Consider the following 14,203-nt stretch of genomic DNA (forward strand, 5'->3'; position numbering starts at 1 on the left):
CCAACATTCCTAGAACACTCGGCGAACACTGAGCCCAGCACTCCCACAAACTCGGCAGTCTGCAGGTCCTGATGAATACTGCCAGATAAAATAGCTGGCGTACATCGCACGAGTAGTATAGATCACGTGTGTTACAGTATAAGTCACGTGTGGCACACGGTCATGAATGGGAGTAGCGCTATATTGTAGTGGAAGAAAAATAATTGTCCAAACGGTACATACGGGGCAATCGCAAGTTTGGTTTATCAGCCCCTCCCCTCCACCCTCATCGGCACTACTTTCCCAAGCTGTGTGCCTAGTCTACTAAGTCTACATTCATATTTTCCTTCTTTTCTGCTCAGCAGGGAGAGGGAAGGGCGATGCAGAGAAGAAAGAGGTGACAGAAGAGAAATGAAACAGTCAATCATTGTGTTATTTGTGCCTTTTCTTATATTAAAACCAGCGGCTTTTTCACCGATCTGTTTCCCATTATCTTCGCTGTTTCTCGTTTTGCTAGAGCCCACAGCCTGCTGCCAATAGACGTGGCTTAGCGAGCGCTCTTAAACGTGTATATATCAGATAGATGGGTTAACGGGTCGAGAGGTGTGTGTGTGGGAAGAGGGAAGCCAATTAGGGGGAAAATTGAGAGCCATCTTCGGGGGATAGAGGGAGGTTGGAGAATGATATGTAAAGGCTGGTAGCTTATAAGGCTGATCTCAATGACAGTATGTTAGAAGTGAGAGAAGTTTGTAGAGTGAAGTGTAGAAGTTGATAAGCAGTTTTGGCGAGGAGGGATGGGAAGTGATGTGCAGACAGTTTGGTAAACCAGATTATGGCCATCACCCCTTTCACTCGCCTAATTAACTTCCAGAGTTCTACCAGCAGTGCAGCCGGCCCCCAGCAGCAACTTTCAGCCCCTTCACTTGCAGGAATGGAATAGGAGCAGACCACTCAGATCACTAAGACCACTAAGCAGGGCACAGGTAGATGATCTCAGTCATCGCTTGCTTCAAGCCTCTCTTTCGTGTCAGAACCGCCGTCTCTAGCTCAGTCTCTCCCCCTATTCCCTACACACACCCTCCATACCAGCTGTTTGTGCCGGCTTTTGGCGCAGGGTTTACAAGACAGGGCTGGAAGACATGGCGCCTACAGTGTCATCGCTCACGCATTTCTGAGGCAGTATTCAGCAAGTGCTACCTTGCAGGCTGCAGCACTCTGTCTTCAAAGGCCAGGCTCAAACTTGAAAACTCAGGTGTATTGCTCATTAACATGAAAAAACAGTGATGTCAGGAAGGCCTCCACTTGTAGGCAGGGAATCAGGTGCTTTGCCTTGCTGTGCTCATGACAAACACCAGCTAGTCCACAGCGCTATAGTAAAAGTCTCGATTATTTTGATTGTTATTAAACAAATAATGAACGTGGTTTTACTCAAGAGAAAATATGCTGAGGTTACCGAGTTTAGTCACAACACAGCACAAGTACCCTCCCCCTACACCTTTATAAGTGTCAGGAAGGAGGGGCAGCTCAAAGGTTCCCCTTCCACCAGAAAAACAATTTGATGGGTCTGTCATAACAATTCTCCTGATCTGCTTAGCCATCCAGGTTATCTCTCTTTTTAGATTTTAAATTCTTTCTCTTCTTTTGTCTTTCCTTTTCAATCAGTATGTATATATTATATAATTGTTATTTAATTTGAGTAGTTTTACATTTGTTTTCTTTGTAAAGTGTAGTGGACTGGCTCTGTCCAGGTGCATACAACACTTAATATGTAATAACAATATTCACTTCTCAAATACTGACACTGGGCTTAAAGCTGAGAGTTTTTTCTGTTGCTGTATTGCAAGGTTCTGTGTATTACACACTTGATAGGAATGTCTGTGGTTTGGTTCCTTTGATGGTAAATGGATTTTTCTAATCTTGTGGCATATTCTACCTCTTTTACAGAGATGGGTCGCAAGCAGGTATGTGAGACAGGTATCTTGGACACTTTGCTGGAGGTGGTAGAGCGGGAGGAGACAGGTGCCTCCCTGTGCCAGGTGCTGGAGCAGCTCAACAGTCTGGCAGAGAATGGTGAATTATCTTGGTTATACTAGTTTCACGAGTCTGTGTGTGGGTGTGCATGTGTATAGGTAGGTGAGATGCATGCTTAAGTAATATGTAATGCTTCACACAGTTTGATGTGTACGATGCAATTTTTTATGTATAATACATGGCATGCAGTTATATAGCAAGAGTCGAAGAGTCCACACAGAGACCAAACAGATAAGGGGATATGGGGTCACGCTACCTGCATCTTCTTTTCACTGAAAACCATGCTGAAAGAAAGTCATTAACAAGCACAGCGAATTTGATGTTTTTATCAAATTTTGTTATCTTTTGGCAGAAAAGAGGACTGAGCCTAAAGGATACAATAGAATAGAGTCATGATAAACTTGTGAAAATTATATAATGCTTCCATATCCAGGTGGAGTTGAAGCCCTGCATTAAACAATGCAATTTATGTCAGAATAAACAAATATATGCATGCTGCACTGCATGTGACAGATCACTTATGATGTAATATTGCTAAACATGTTAGACTAGCCTTAAATATTAGCATCCTTGTAGTGCATAATGCTGACAAGTAAAGCTCTTAATAAAATATTTACTGTTTATGCCCAGTGGAAACAATGAGGAATCGACTGGCAGAGGGAAGTTTACCTTCACACCTTGTCCGCATCATTCAGTTCAATTCAGGAAAAGGAAGTCAAGACCGTGAAGAGTGTGTGAAACTGTCCTCGGATCTCCTCTTGTCTCTGCTAGTTGGAGGTTAGTACACTCTTCTTTCATCAAATCTTTGCTCCTTTACTCCACCCTTTCTCTCCTATCATCCTTCCAAACCCTCTGTGGGTCATAGGTCAAGTCAGGTCAACAAAAGACTTCAGTTGTTGAAGACAACAATGGTTGTCTTCTCACAGCCTTACTAAACTGATGAACCAAAACTTGCAAAGACATCTACAACTTCCAGATGAACACATACATCAATTTCCTTCAGAGTAACCAGACTAGAATTAGTGAGCCTAAAGATCTACTAGTCCTACAGGAAGAGGCTGAGAATGCTATATGCAGCATGAATGGAGGGATCAGGTGGCCTTCATAATATTCCAGATGAGCTCCTTATGCAAGGTGGGAAAGATGCAAGAAATGGACCAGAAAATGGAAACAATCACTACTCATACCTCATCCCAAAAAAAATGAAACAATGAACAGTGCCAGAACTTCAGAACTACAAGCCTAATAAACCACCCAAACAGTGTGATGCTGAAAGTAATACTGAACCATATTGACACCGTCAAGGAAACGGCGCATACAGTACTAATTCACACATCATGTCCACACATGTTCTTTCAACAATAAGAGACAACGACCTGTCAATGGGCTTCTCATTTGTTTACTATTGATGGCATTTATTGCATTCAAACACTGTTTCAAGTAGTCCCACACCTAGCCACAGAACACATTACTCCTCGGCTGAAGAACTTTGCTGGGATGGATAAGAGAACAAAAAACTCATCCTACACCTGTCCGGGGAAAGCGCTAGAGTCTTCCAAACGAACTGCGATGAACTCTTGTGAGCATTCTGAGCACATGCACAGGTTTCATGGCCCATGCTCTGTTTAACAGGCCCGCACAGCACACATACCATTCATGGGGGATAATCTTGATTCCTGACAAAAACCACAGTACCCAGGTCATTGGTCCAGTGATCATCAGTTTGTACAAGTCAAGAGATGTATGTATGTTTGTTTTAGTGTCTTAAGGGTGACACTTATGCTGATTGGTTTATGCTCATTGAGGTCGTGCTGGTAGTCTCCATCTATGCTGACTAGTTGAGACACATTGAAATCATTCTGGTAGTTTCCATGTATTGATGTGACGGTTTTATATGATAATCAGATAGAAGATTTGGTATCTTGCGTACATCCATAGAATTAAGTAGTATGTCAGTAACTGAGGTAATATTCCTGTGACAGATGGCAGCATGGAGAAGTTGTATGGTGGAGGTGAGGGCATGGTGTTCAAGCAGTGTGTGCAGTGGCTGGAGGCAAAGTCTGATAGCCTCAAAGTCCTGGGTGCCCTGGCTGTTGGCAATTTTGCTCGCAGTGGTCAGTTATCCTTATATAAATAATGGTAGATATTTGTGTATGCAGTGATCAGTCTGCCTTGTATAAATACAGTGTTTGTATAAGCAGTGAGCTGTACTCTCTGCATGACTGAAGAGAGCAACATCTTCATGCTGATATCAAGGATGTTCTTTTCATTACCCTCTTACATTTTGTAAGATATAGGGTTTTTCAAAGAATGTGTGAGTGAGAGAGAGAGAGAGAAAAAGAGTATGACCAGTTGAATGAGTAAAAATATATGAGTTCGTGCATCTTTGAATATTTGTAGATTTGTGCACATCATTGAATGGCTTCAATCAGTGCATTTCCTCACTGACTTATTTTGTAATCATATGCTTGCAGATGCTCACTGTAAGCAGCTGGTGGACGTTGGTATTGTGGAGGCTCTTCTGTCAGGTCTGGCTGCTGGTGATGGTGCTGAGCCCAGCTTTACACTTCAACACGCAGTACTCAGCTCTCTCCGCAACTTAGCCATTCCAGGTATCATCAATGGTCGTAGTGGTCTGGCTATCCTGTGCTCTATCAGTAGTAAGTATGGCTGGTATTGCAGGACAGTATGGCTCCTGTAAAAAGATTCGAAGTCCTGGGTAGCTCAGGACAGAATGAGACAGAAGGAGAAGGTTGAACCCACTCCATATGCTGTGGCCTTGATGTAGTGAGCCACGTGTCCACCTCCTGCAGTCATTAAGCTATAGCTTTACCAATCTTTAGCCATCGGTGGTGTCTATTGTACAGCTAGCAATAAGACACATTTGGTATAGTTTTGTCATCTTGTGTGTGCTTGTCTGTGGTACAGCTAACAATAAGGTTCATCCAACATAATGTGTCTATTGTCACCTGAAGTGGTTCTGACAGCATGTGTCTATGGTACAGTTCACAGTAATGTTTATTTAAAATAGTTCTAACATCAGGTCTTTATATTTATGTTACAGCTAGCATAAGTTTCATCTCACATAGTTGTAACATCCATGTTCCCATGACCATCAGCTAGTGTTATGAATTATTCATTTTGTGGCAGTAGCAAGCACATGTCTGTGGCTTTTTTTTTTCTAACTCCATCACAACATGCACCAGCTCACCCCAAGGCTGTGTTTTATCTCTGCTTTTGTTTATCCTGTATATACTTGCCTCTTCTTTCTCTGGAAACTGAAGTCTTTCTCAGTCTCCCAGAGATTTCTTCCAGTGGCTTATTTTATAGATCCCATATAGAAGGTATGCTATCCTTGTTTAAACTTTTACAATAGTTTGCAAGTGGAGGATAAGAGCAGTTTGAATTGTGTTGTTACACCTGCTCCAAAGTTATTAAGACAGCCCAGAGTGATCTTCAGACTGTTATCAGACCGACAGTTCTGAAAGTATCTACAATTCTACGCAATGACAGACATGTCCTGTTGAAAGAGTTTCATCAACTTCTATCAGGCTGCCAATTTTGTTTGCCTGCATGCAGAACCAACAGACTGAGGCTGTCTTTCATTGTTTCGACTGTTCGAATTCTGTGTGCCATGATGTGCAGATGAATCTAGATTATATGTAAGCCTGAACCATGATTGTATGAGAACCTATTTAGCTGAGTGGATTATGTGAATGTGTTTTGGTATTGTTGTTTTCTTATGCTTCCATATAGAGCTGCATCTAATTGTCCTCTGGGATAGATAGTCTTATCTAATCTTATTACTATGTCTCTACATCTTTTGTACAGCGAGCAATAAGGCTCGTCTGCTAGAAGCAGGAGTCATGCGCGCAGTGCTGGAACTCAAACACACAGAGGTCATGGCGGTGGTCTTCAAGCTGCTGGGAGTTCTGCGCATGCTTACTGATGGACAAGGTACAAAAACTGCCTCAGCGCTTGGTTAAAGTATTTACAAACGTGTCATCATTCCAATAGATAAAATGTGCACAAATGTTATGGATTTCAGTCAGAAAAAAAAAACATGAATTCAAAGATAAATTTGTGACCCAATAAATAAAAACCTTTTGAAAATTCTGGGGGTTTTAAAATTTCTTTAACACAAAGGCAAATACTAACTTCCTTGGCAATGAACTCAAATATTACTCAGGCTCAAAATTTTATGTAAAATGGTTAACCATAGGCAGTACTCTGGGCCTAAGTACTACTCAGGGCAGTCAGTGTTCAGCTGCCATCTGGTGCCAAAGTTTTCTACATAGCTCTTTCTTGAGAAGGGTGTGGGACATAACTCTAAGAAGGTTCATTTTTAAGCTCTGTGTATTTTTTTTAAAGTGTATCTACTATTTCAATAAATGTTAATTTGTATTATATGAGTGTTCTTCTAGTATACCTACCATTTCAGTAAATTATTTACTGCATTTCAGTCAACATTTTTGTTACCTCTGACTGTTGCTTACAGGTCCTCCTATCTAACCCCTTTAAGGACAGTTAACAAGTCTTACCTTTACCTTGTTGCTGCATTTTCACTCTTTGCAAGTAGCAGCAGTTGTGTCTGACCTTTTCCAACCTATTTATTCTTCCATTTCTTTTCTAGAGGCAGCAGCCCTTGCACTTGGTCAAGATCATGATTTCCTTGTCTGTCTTGTGGATTGGTGTGCTGTGGAAGAACATGCTGGTGTCAAAGGTGAAAACTTGACGATGTTATAGAAGATTCAGAAACTCATATCTCTTTTTTTTTTTCATGTCATTGTAATGACTATTTATAAAGCATTTCATTTCTTGAATTCAACTTTAATTAGCAGACATTTATTGCATATGATTAAGGTATTCTTATTATTAAATATTTCAGCTTTATCTAAGTTGATCAGAATGAAATCTGTAAAAGAAATGTTAAATATTGTTAGCTTAATTATTCCTCTGTGGTGCTGTCATCATGTTTTGTCTGAATGCTTTGACTTTCTTCTGAATTCTTTTTTTTTTTTTTTTAGCAGAATAGAATATTAATATCACTTTTTTTTCTATTTCTTTTTCTGTTTTGTTTGCCTGATTGACTCTTTTTTTTTTTGTGTCTCTATTTTTATTTTCATTGTTCATTTGGTGTGATCTGTTTATTAGCAGAAGAAGAGATGACATGATTTATTTATTTTTCTGTGGAATTCCAAAGTGTGATGTCCATATTTTGCCTTGTATTAAATGGTTGCAGAAGATTCTTGGTGGTGTTACACTGTATTTTCCTCTTATGAATATTAGATGTAGTATATCTAATAAATAAATATTGTTATATGTAGCATATACACACTTCATGTTATATGTGATATAACATATAGATATAATTATATATATGTAGCATATCTTACATATACACACACACTCAATGTTACTAAAGGAGAAGCAGTCCGTCTCCTGGCTTCAATGATCAAGAACAGCAAGTCATCACAAGTGATGCGTAACATTGTGCGGGAAGAGGGTTTGCCTCACCTGGTGAGCATGGCAACTTCAGAGCATCTTGTGATGCAGAATGAAGCACTGATTGCTCTCACCTTGGTAGCATCAACTATTCCTGGTGGGTTTCCTTCATTCAGAGGAGGCTGTACAATACTTGTTTGTAAGGCCTGGTAGAGTTCCTGGGCTGTTTGTATGACTTACTCTTGTAAATAGCTTTATATAAATTACCAGGATGTTCTTTTTACCAGGTATATGAACAGTTTCATAAGAAATTTCAAAATTTGTTTTATGACCTGAAATTATCGTATCAAAATATTGCTAAATATTGGAACATTGATGATAAATGGGGAAAGTTGCAGCTCTTTGAAAACTGTTCGAGTGCAATGAATATGAATGCAAACTGGTTAACTAAAGGTGGGAGAAAGATAGCGTTGAGACAGAAAGCATGGCTGTAACATGTAACTTCACAGTATCTAATAAGACAGCATAGCCATATGAGCATGACAGTATTTATTTAGATAGCATAGCTGTACAAACATCAGTATCTAGTAAGACAGCATAGCTATATGAATGTCACTGTGTGTAGTAAGACTTTGTAGCTGTATGAACATCACATTATCTAGTAAGTCAGCATAGCTGTACATCAAAATTTTCTATATGTGCAGGAGATGCTGCTGTGTCGTTGAAGGAGGCTGACTTAGTGGGGACCGTGTCAGGGCTTGTAAAGAACAAAAGTGCTCCTGCTGAACTCTTGTGCAATGTTCTCACCCTGGTGCGCAGCCTATCAACTGCAGGTGAGGGTCCACACTGGACAGATCTTTTCATGAGATATTGATATTTTTTCTTTATGCTTCACCGGACTATGGGGAGCCATGAGTGAGAGAACTCTTTAAACTAAAAGCTACATATTGTGTATACACAGTTTTGTACAGTCATCTTTGGAATTCATTTGCTGAATTCTTCTCTAATCGCATATCTCACATTGTGAGAAGGCATCAGGAAATATAGTTGATCGCTACAGACAGTTGCATTCTCATATCTCAGTTTTTCACCCTTTCTGAGATCATCCACCCAGTTCTTGTCTTTTGGGTCTTGATGGAAGCAGGCTGTAAGGTGTTTATTGATTACAGTTAGGATAATGAGATCAGGGGCTGTAGGTTAGTGTCCTGAACTATTGCAGGTGGGGCTGGTTGGCTGGAAGATTGGTGAGCTGAGTGGTGTGCACCTTGTTGTCTTGATACACACATCATGTCATTGATCTCATTCTGATCATTTCAGTCCTATTCTTGAATTTATTTTGACCCTTAGGAATTATCTTTTTTTTCAATCTCTTTGGCAGCCAAAATTAGTGTAATCTCAATGAGGACTCTTGTACACTTTTGCCAGATCCACCAGCAGTCACTGGTGCAATTGAGGGTTTTGGATATACATCTTGCATCACAAGCAGCCGGCATTGAATAATGTTTCTTTTTACTTAGACTTTGATTTGACAGACATGAACACCTGTCCAACCTGTAGCTTTGTTATGGACACTTAAGCAACTGTATGTCATGTAGAATTGTTGTGGGTAATTGAGTACCTGTCCACTTTTTTGTGAAATCAGCATTATAAGATGTGATAGCAGCAATTTCTATTTTCAGTTGTTTTCTTAAGCAACGAATATCATGTGTGGTTGAGTTTGTCTCATATTGAGAGCTTTGCTGTGCTGTGCACTGCTTTATAGAAGTAGGCACTCATGGTGGTGATAATGAAGACTCAAGGTAGAGCAGTTTATTACCCATCAAGCAATCAAATATTTTCTCATCAAAGCTGTTTATAACCCATCAAGCCAGTGAAGATATCTGACCACAGGCTCAATCAGCTGCACATAGTTACATAGCATAAGACATGATGGGGCTAGGTTGTACTGTGGCTTAGACAACCACAAAAATTCTGCAAAATATAAGGATGAACTTGAGGAAGGTTTTTTTCCCTGACATGATGCATACAATATGACCTCTTTTGACAGTACTTTCCTCTATTGAGTCTCTGGTCATTTTATCATTTCAATCAGTCTTATAACTGTTAGTTTCTTGTAGTCTGCATGTGCACTTCTCCCTGAAGTCTACAACATAGATCTACTCACTTTAAATGTGACTGTTTCTGTTCAGTTTTTGTTGAGTGTTCTGTACCTGTGTGACAGATTTTTTAATGGACAGGAGTACATTATAGACTAGGAGAGGTTGATTCTTCATGCTATGGTCACCTAGCACACCATGGCTCATCACCTATTTATCTCTCTGCTGTGTGTGCATTGCAGCTCCCCCCACTGCCTCCCCATCCCTCCCCTGCAGTCTTCTGGTCTGCGCAGGTCTCATGCCTGACGTGCTCAGTAGGTTACCTCCCTTCGTTCCACTCTCTTTTCTATGATATGTTGTTGTTTTAGCCTCCCTCGGTTTATTAGTTTCATATAAAATTTACCCACTTCATTTGGTTTGCCAGTCGTTAAAGGTTTTTATTTTGTTTGGTTGTGTGGGCATGTGCAAGTGTGCATATAGTCTGTGAGTGTCTGTGAGGGAGAGAAAGTGGGTGAGTATAGATGTGTCTTTAACAGAAAATTTGCTTTGGAAACTTATGTGCATTTAGGCATACATCTGGGCATGTGAGTGCATGTGAGCATGCTTAGTTATCTGTATCTCGTTTTTGTTGCTTGTCAGCTATTTTCAGTAGTATCAACATTGTAGTGCCGCACTTTTAGTATTTTAGTGCATTTTTAGCTATGTGAAAACATGGATTGATAGAATGCTTTTAGATAGCTAAAAAAAAAAAGTACAAATAATAATAGTAAATGTGTGATTGATATAGCACATATTCAAACTCATGAAGGAGCATGCTCTCAGCACTTCAGACAAGAACGAGACATGGACAGCATACGATGGATGAAAAGATAAACAACAGTACTGATAAAATAAGACAGAAGGCCCAAAGAGGAATCGGGTAATAAACAGTAAGGATTGAGTTTCGTGAATCTGCAGAGCAAGACAAGCAGGCAGACTAGTAAATAAATGAAAAAAGTGAAAGACAGGGTTAGAAAGGGAATTATGTGTGCTGTTCTTAGAAGTAATGCTTATGAAAGAGATGTGTTTTTAGTGCATATTTAAAGGATTCGATGGTGGGTAGGTGGCAGATATGGAAGGGGAGAGAGAGATTCCATTGTTTTACTGCACAGTAACTGAAAATCCTGTGACCGTATGTTGTTGTTCTAATGACAGGAATAGTTAGTATACAGTCATCCGACAAAGAGCAGAGTTGTAGAGTAAAAGAAGTTATGGGAAATAGTGAGGGCAGGAGCCTGCAAAGAAACTTAAACACAGCACAAAGATTGTACTGAATGCAAGAGCAAATGGAGTCACCCAGTGCAGACAACAAAGGAGAGGAGTGTACGTAGTCCTATTTTCTATCTTTTAGCACCAGACATGCAGCAGAGGTCTATACTTTTGGTATTTATGAATAAGTACAGTGAAACCTTGGTTTTTGTAGATAATCTATCCAAAAGTAATCGATGAAATCTGAAACCCACAAAAACTGAGGCAATCATTTCCATATAAATCAATGTCAATCCAATTAATTCATTCTAAGCACTCCGAAATACATACTAAAAACACATTTTATAGAGAAAAAAATTTAGGACTTAATACTAAAGCAATAAATGAATATAAAAGACTGATGTAAGGAGCTGCTGGCTCTGGAAACTTTCATTGATCCTATTATGGAGCTAAAAGAAAGGGGTTAACTTACTAGCAAGGGAAACACTTAACAGGCACAATGAGATTTGAGCACATGATTTTATCTTACGTACTTTACGTACAGTTTGAAACTGAAAAACAGAAAATAAACACATCACTGTACACTGAATACCATGTATGCAGTAATCACTTACATGTAATTGTGGTATTAGCACTCACAATCAATCAAAAAAGCACAATAACTCAAGAAGAATGGTGATGCCTTTTAACAGTTAAAATGAAATATCTGCATAAGGCATACAGAAGCCTTAAAGCTGTTTACAAGTGGAGATCGTACTAACCAATAGGTAGACAAACTGTCATATCAAAAATGTATAGCAGCCTGTAGCTGTGATCATAGTAGTGGTTCATAAGCTGTAGTATTAACAATTTATGACATGGACATAAGGTGTGATCACAGAGTAGGTCATAAGCTTTAGTATCAATAATGTACAACACAGCCATTAGCTATGATCACAGTAATAAATCTGAGCATATTCAAATTGTACACATTTTTTCTTGCTGTTGATTTGTTTAATTTCACCCAACCTTACCCAATAGCATGAGCTTCATATTGTTAGGGATTTCTCAAATCATGGATATCTTCTTCAAACTGTATTAATATCTTGTGATTTATGACCCAACAGATTAGTTCCATATGATTTCAGCATACAGGAAATTTTGTGTTTCCATGTTGTGTTTTTCATATGCCTTCTTCATTTGATCTAACACATAATCAATAACCATCAGAGTAAAAAATGAACAAACAGCAGGACCTAAAAACAAACTGTCTGCAGATATGTATTTTCAGACTGAAATGATATGTTGTGTTGCTTACAGTGCTTTAAATGAATTCTCAAGTGTTAATGTTTTCTATTGGTTTATTTGTAACATATGTGTGCCTGATGAGAATGCTGGCTTGAAAGTGTTGGTCCTGTAGAAGAAGGAAAAGAGCTTCTTTCTCATGTTCTGTCCATTGTTTGGAAGGTCAATGAAGTTTTTTTTTTTTCTTTTTGTTTCTTTTTGTTTCTTTTTGTTTATTTGTGTAGGCACAAGGTCATACTGCAATCATTCAGTTTAACTTTGAAAATAAAGGGAGCTTGGGGGAGAAAATCAAATATCCGGCCTTTTGGGGAGAAAACCTAACACCACGAAAAATAGTTACATTCCAGAAATAACAGATTCGTCTTATTGTGGTGACGAAGAACTATAATTATCAGCATAAATACAGATTATTTTATGACATGCATTAGCAGGTTCACCTGTTTACACATTTACCCACCTACCCTCACCATCATATCTCTCTCTCACATATGCGCACACACACACACATGTTTGTGCATGTATAATATTTATGTGTAAAAACATGTTTTTGCAACAAATCATTTCTTAGTTTCCTTTTCTTTCTCTCCATGTGTGATGTGCAGGCATGATATTGTAGACTGTTACTCAGGCTTAAATGCTGCAAATGTTCCATCAGAGAGAATGTTCTCAGTCACAGAGGCTGCTAAAATTGCATCATTTAAACTTGGTTGTGATATTGAAGAGATGACAGGATTCTGTTTCTTGTTTAAAAAGGGTTTTTATGTCAAGATGTTACAAACAGTAAAACCACCCTCCCCAAGTGATCTGAAATTCAAATTTTGCTTATTAGTTCTGGTTTTTTGTTTTTACGATCAGACACATTTTAGCTCAAAGCGTTTTGGTCTATTCATTGAAGTGTTGACAGTGTGGTATTCTGCCTTTAATTTTGAACAAGGGACCTAGCATTTTAAGTGAAGCCTTTCTGACCATATCATAGAAGTCATCTGGTGCTTACATTCAGGGATGGCTATTTTTTCAGAATTTCTTTATTTATCCATTCACAAGCTCTCTCATCACATTTCATCTGATTTCTGCCATGGCAGTTCTGTTATGCATGCACACACCCATGCATTCAGGTATGGTCACACATACCTACAACAATACATGTATTAATAGTTGAATGATTTGTTGAGGTTTCTCAAGATTAGCTGACATATAAGGGTTGGTTGGTTTCTTTTTTTTTTCGGATGTGTCCATAAAACAGCAGATTTCTATTCTAAAACTCACCACTGATCATTGACAGGAATGTGTGAGGAATACCCTTTACTGATGGGCTGGATCATTGACAGTTTGTGTGACGCTCTGATTCACTTGAATGTCTGTTTAACACCAAGGATCTTTGACTGTATGCGTCAAATAATGCATGGCCATCGACAGTTTATACAACTCAGGATGTCACTCTAATGGACAGTTTTTGTAAGACTTTGCATGACTTTTGACAATTTGTGTTAGGTTGTACATGCATGTTTGTTATGTGTACGAGTCTCTTGTAATAAGGATTGCTAGATGCAGCTTTAACTCTGCATTTCTTATTGTTTTCTCCTTCATTTCCTCTCCTGTGTCTTACCTACTGCCCAATTTTATTATAGCAGTTCTGTGTATTTTTAGCTAGACTTGAAAGTTGAGGGTATGTGTATGTGCATGTACATTTTTCAATAATTTATGTTTGTGTATTATTTATGTTTACATGTTTCACTTAATGTATGTGTGAGAGTATTTGTATACATTCACCTAATGTATGGGGCTTGTTTTGTGTGAGAGACAGAAAGAATGTGTGAAATACCATAACTTTTCAGAATGTCTTGAATTTTCCATCCAGTCAGATTGGTGTTGTACGATACATGTCATGTTGTCTGCAGATAATCTTCGACAAGACCTAGTTACTTCAGGACTGCTTGAGCATTTGCGCTGGATGAGTGGTGAACACAGTAACCAAGGGGTCAAAGATGCAGCCACATCCACATTAGCTGTGCTGGAGGAGGAACTGAACAGGTATTTTGTAAGACTTTTCAAGATGAACATGATCTTTGAATGCATTATAGTTAGCAAGTAGATATATGCCAGATTAACTATGTGTCAGG

The 14,203-nt window shown here is 38.9% G+C and overlaps 1 protein-coding gene across 4 annotated transcripts in view; it reads left to right on the forward strand.

The window, feature by feature from the left end:
* The window catches only part of LOC112562745 (rap1 GTPase-GDP dissociation stimulator 1-like), a 34,367-nt gene that overhangs the window by 17,727 nt on the left and 2,437 nt on the right, over positions 1-14,203 (forward strand). For 2 of the 4 annotated variants that reach the window (XM_025236237.1, XM_025236214.1), the window contains 10 exons: positions 1,924-2,049; positions 2,641-2,787; positions 3,993-4,124; positions 4,485-4,622; positions 5,842-5,967; positions 6,644-6,733; positions 7,436-7,612; positions 8,160-8,288; positions 9,794-9,865; positions 13,982-14,114. In XM_025236237.1, the coding sequence (XP_025092022.1) occupies positions 1,924-2,049; positions 2,641-2,787; positions 3,993-4,124; positions 4,485-4,622; positions 5,842-5,967; positions 6,644-6,733; positions 7,436-7,612; positions 8,160-8,288; positions 9,794-9,865; positions 13,982-14,114 (1,270 nt within the window). Of the gene's footprint in view, positions 1-1,923; positions 2,050-2,640; positions 2,788-3,992; positions 4,125-4,484; positions 4,623-5,841; positions 5,968-6,643; positions 6,734-7,435; positions 7,613-8,159; positions 8,289-9,793; positions 9,866-13,365; positions 13,539-13,981; positions 14,115-14,203 lie in introns of those variants that run through there. The other 2 variants (XM_025236222.1, XM_025236229.1) reach the window with 2 other exon arrangements.

Source organism: Pomacea canaliculata, linkage group LG1 (genome assembly GCF_003073045.1).
Source record: "Pomacea canaliculata isolate SZHN2017 linkage group LG1, ASM307304v1, whole genome shotgun sequence".
NCBI classification, from domain to species: Eukaryota; Metazoa; Mollusca; class Gastropoda; order Architaenioglossa; family Ampullariidae; genus Pomacea; species Pomacea canaliculata.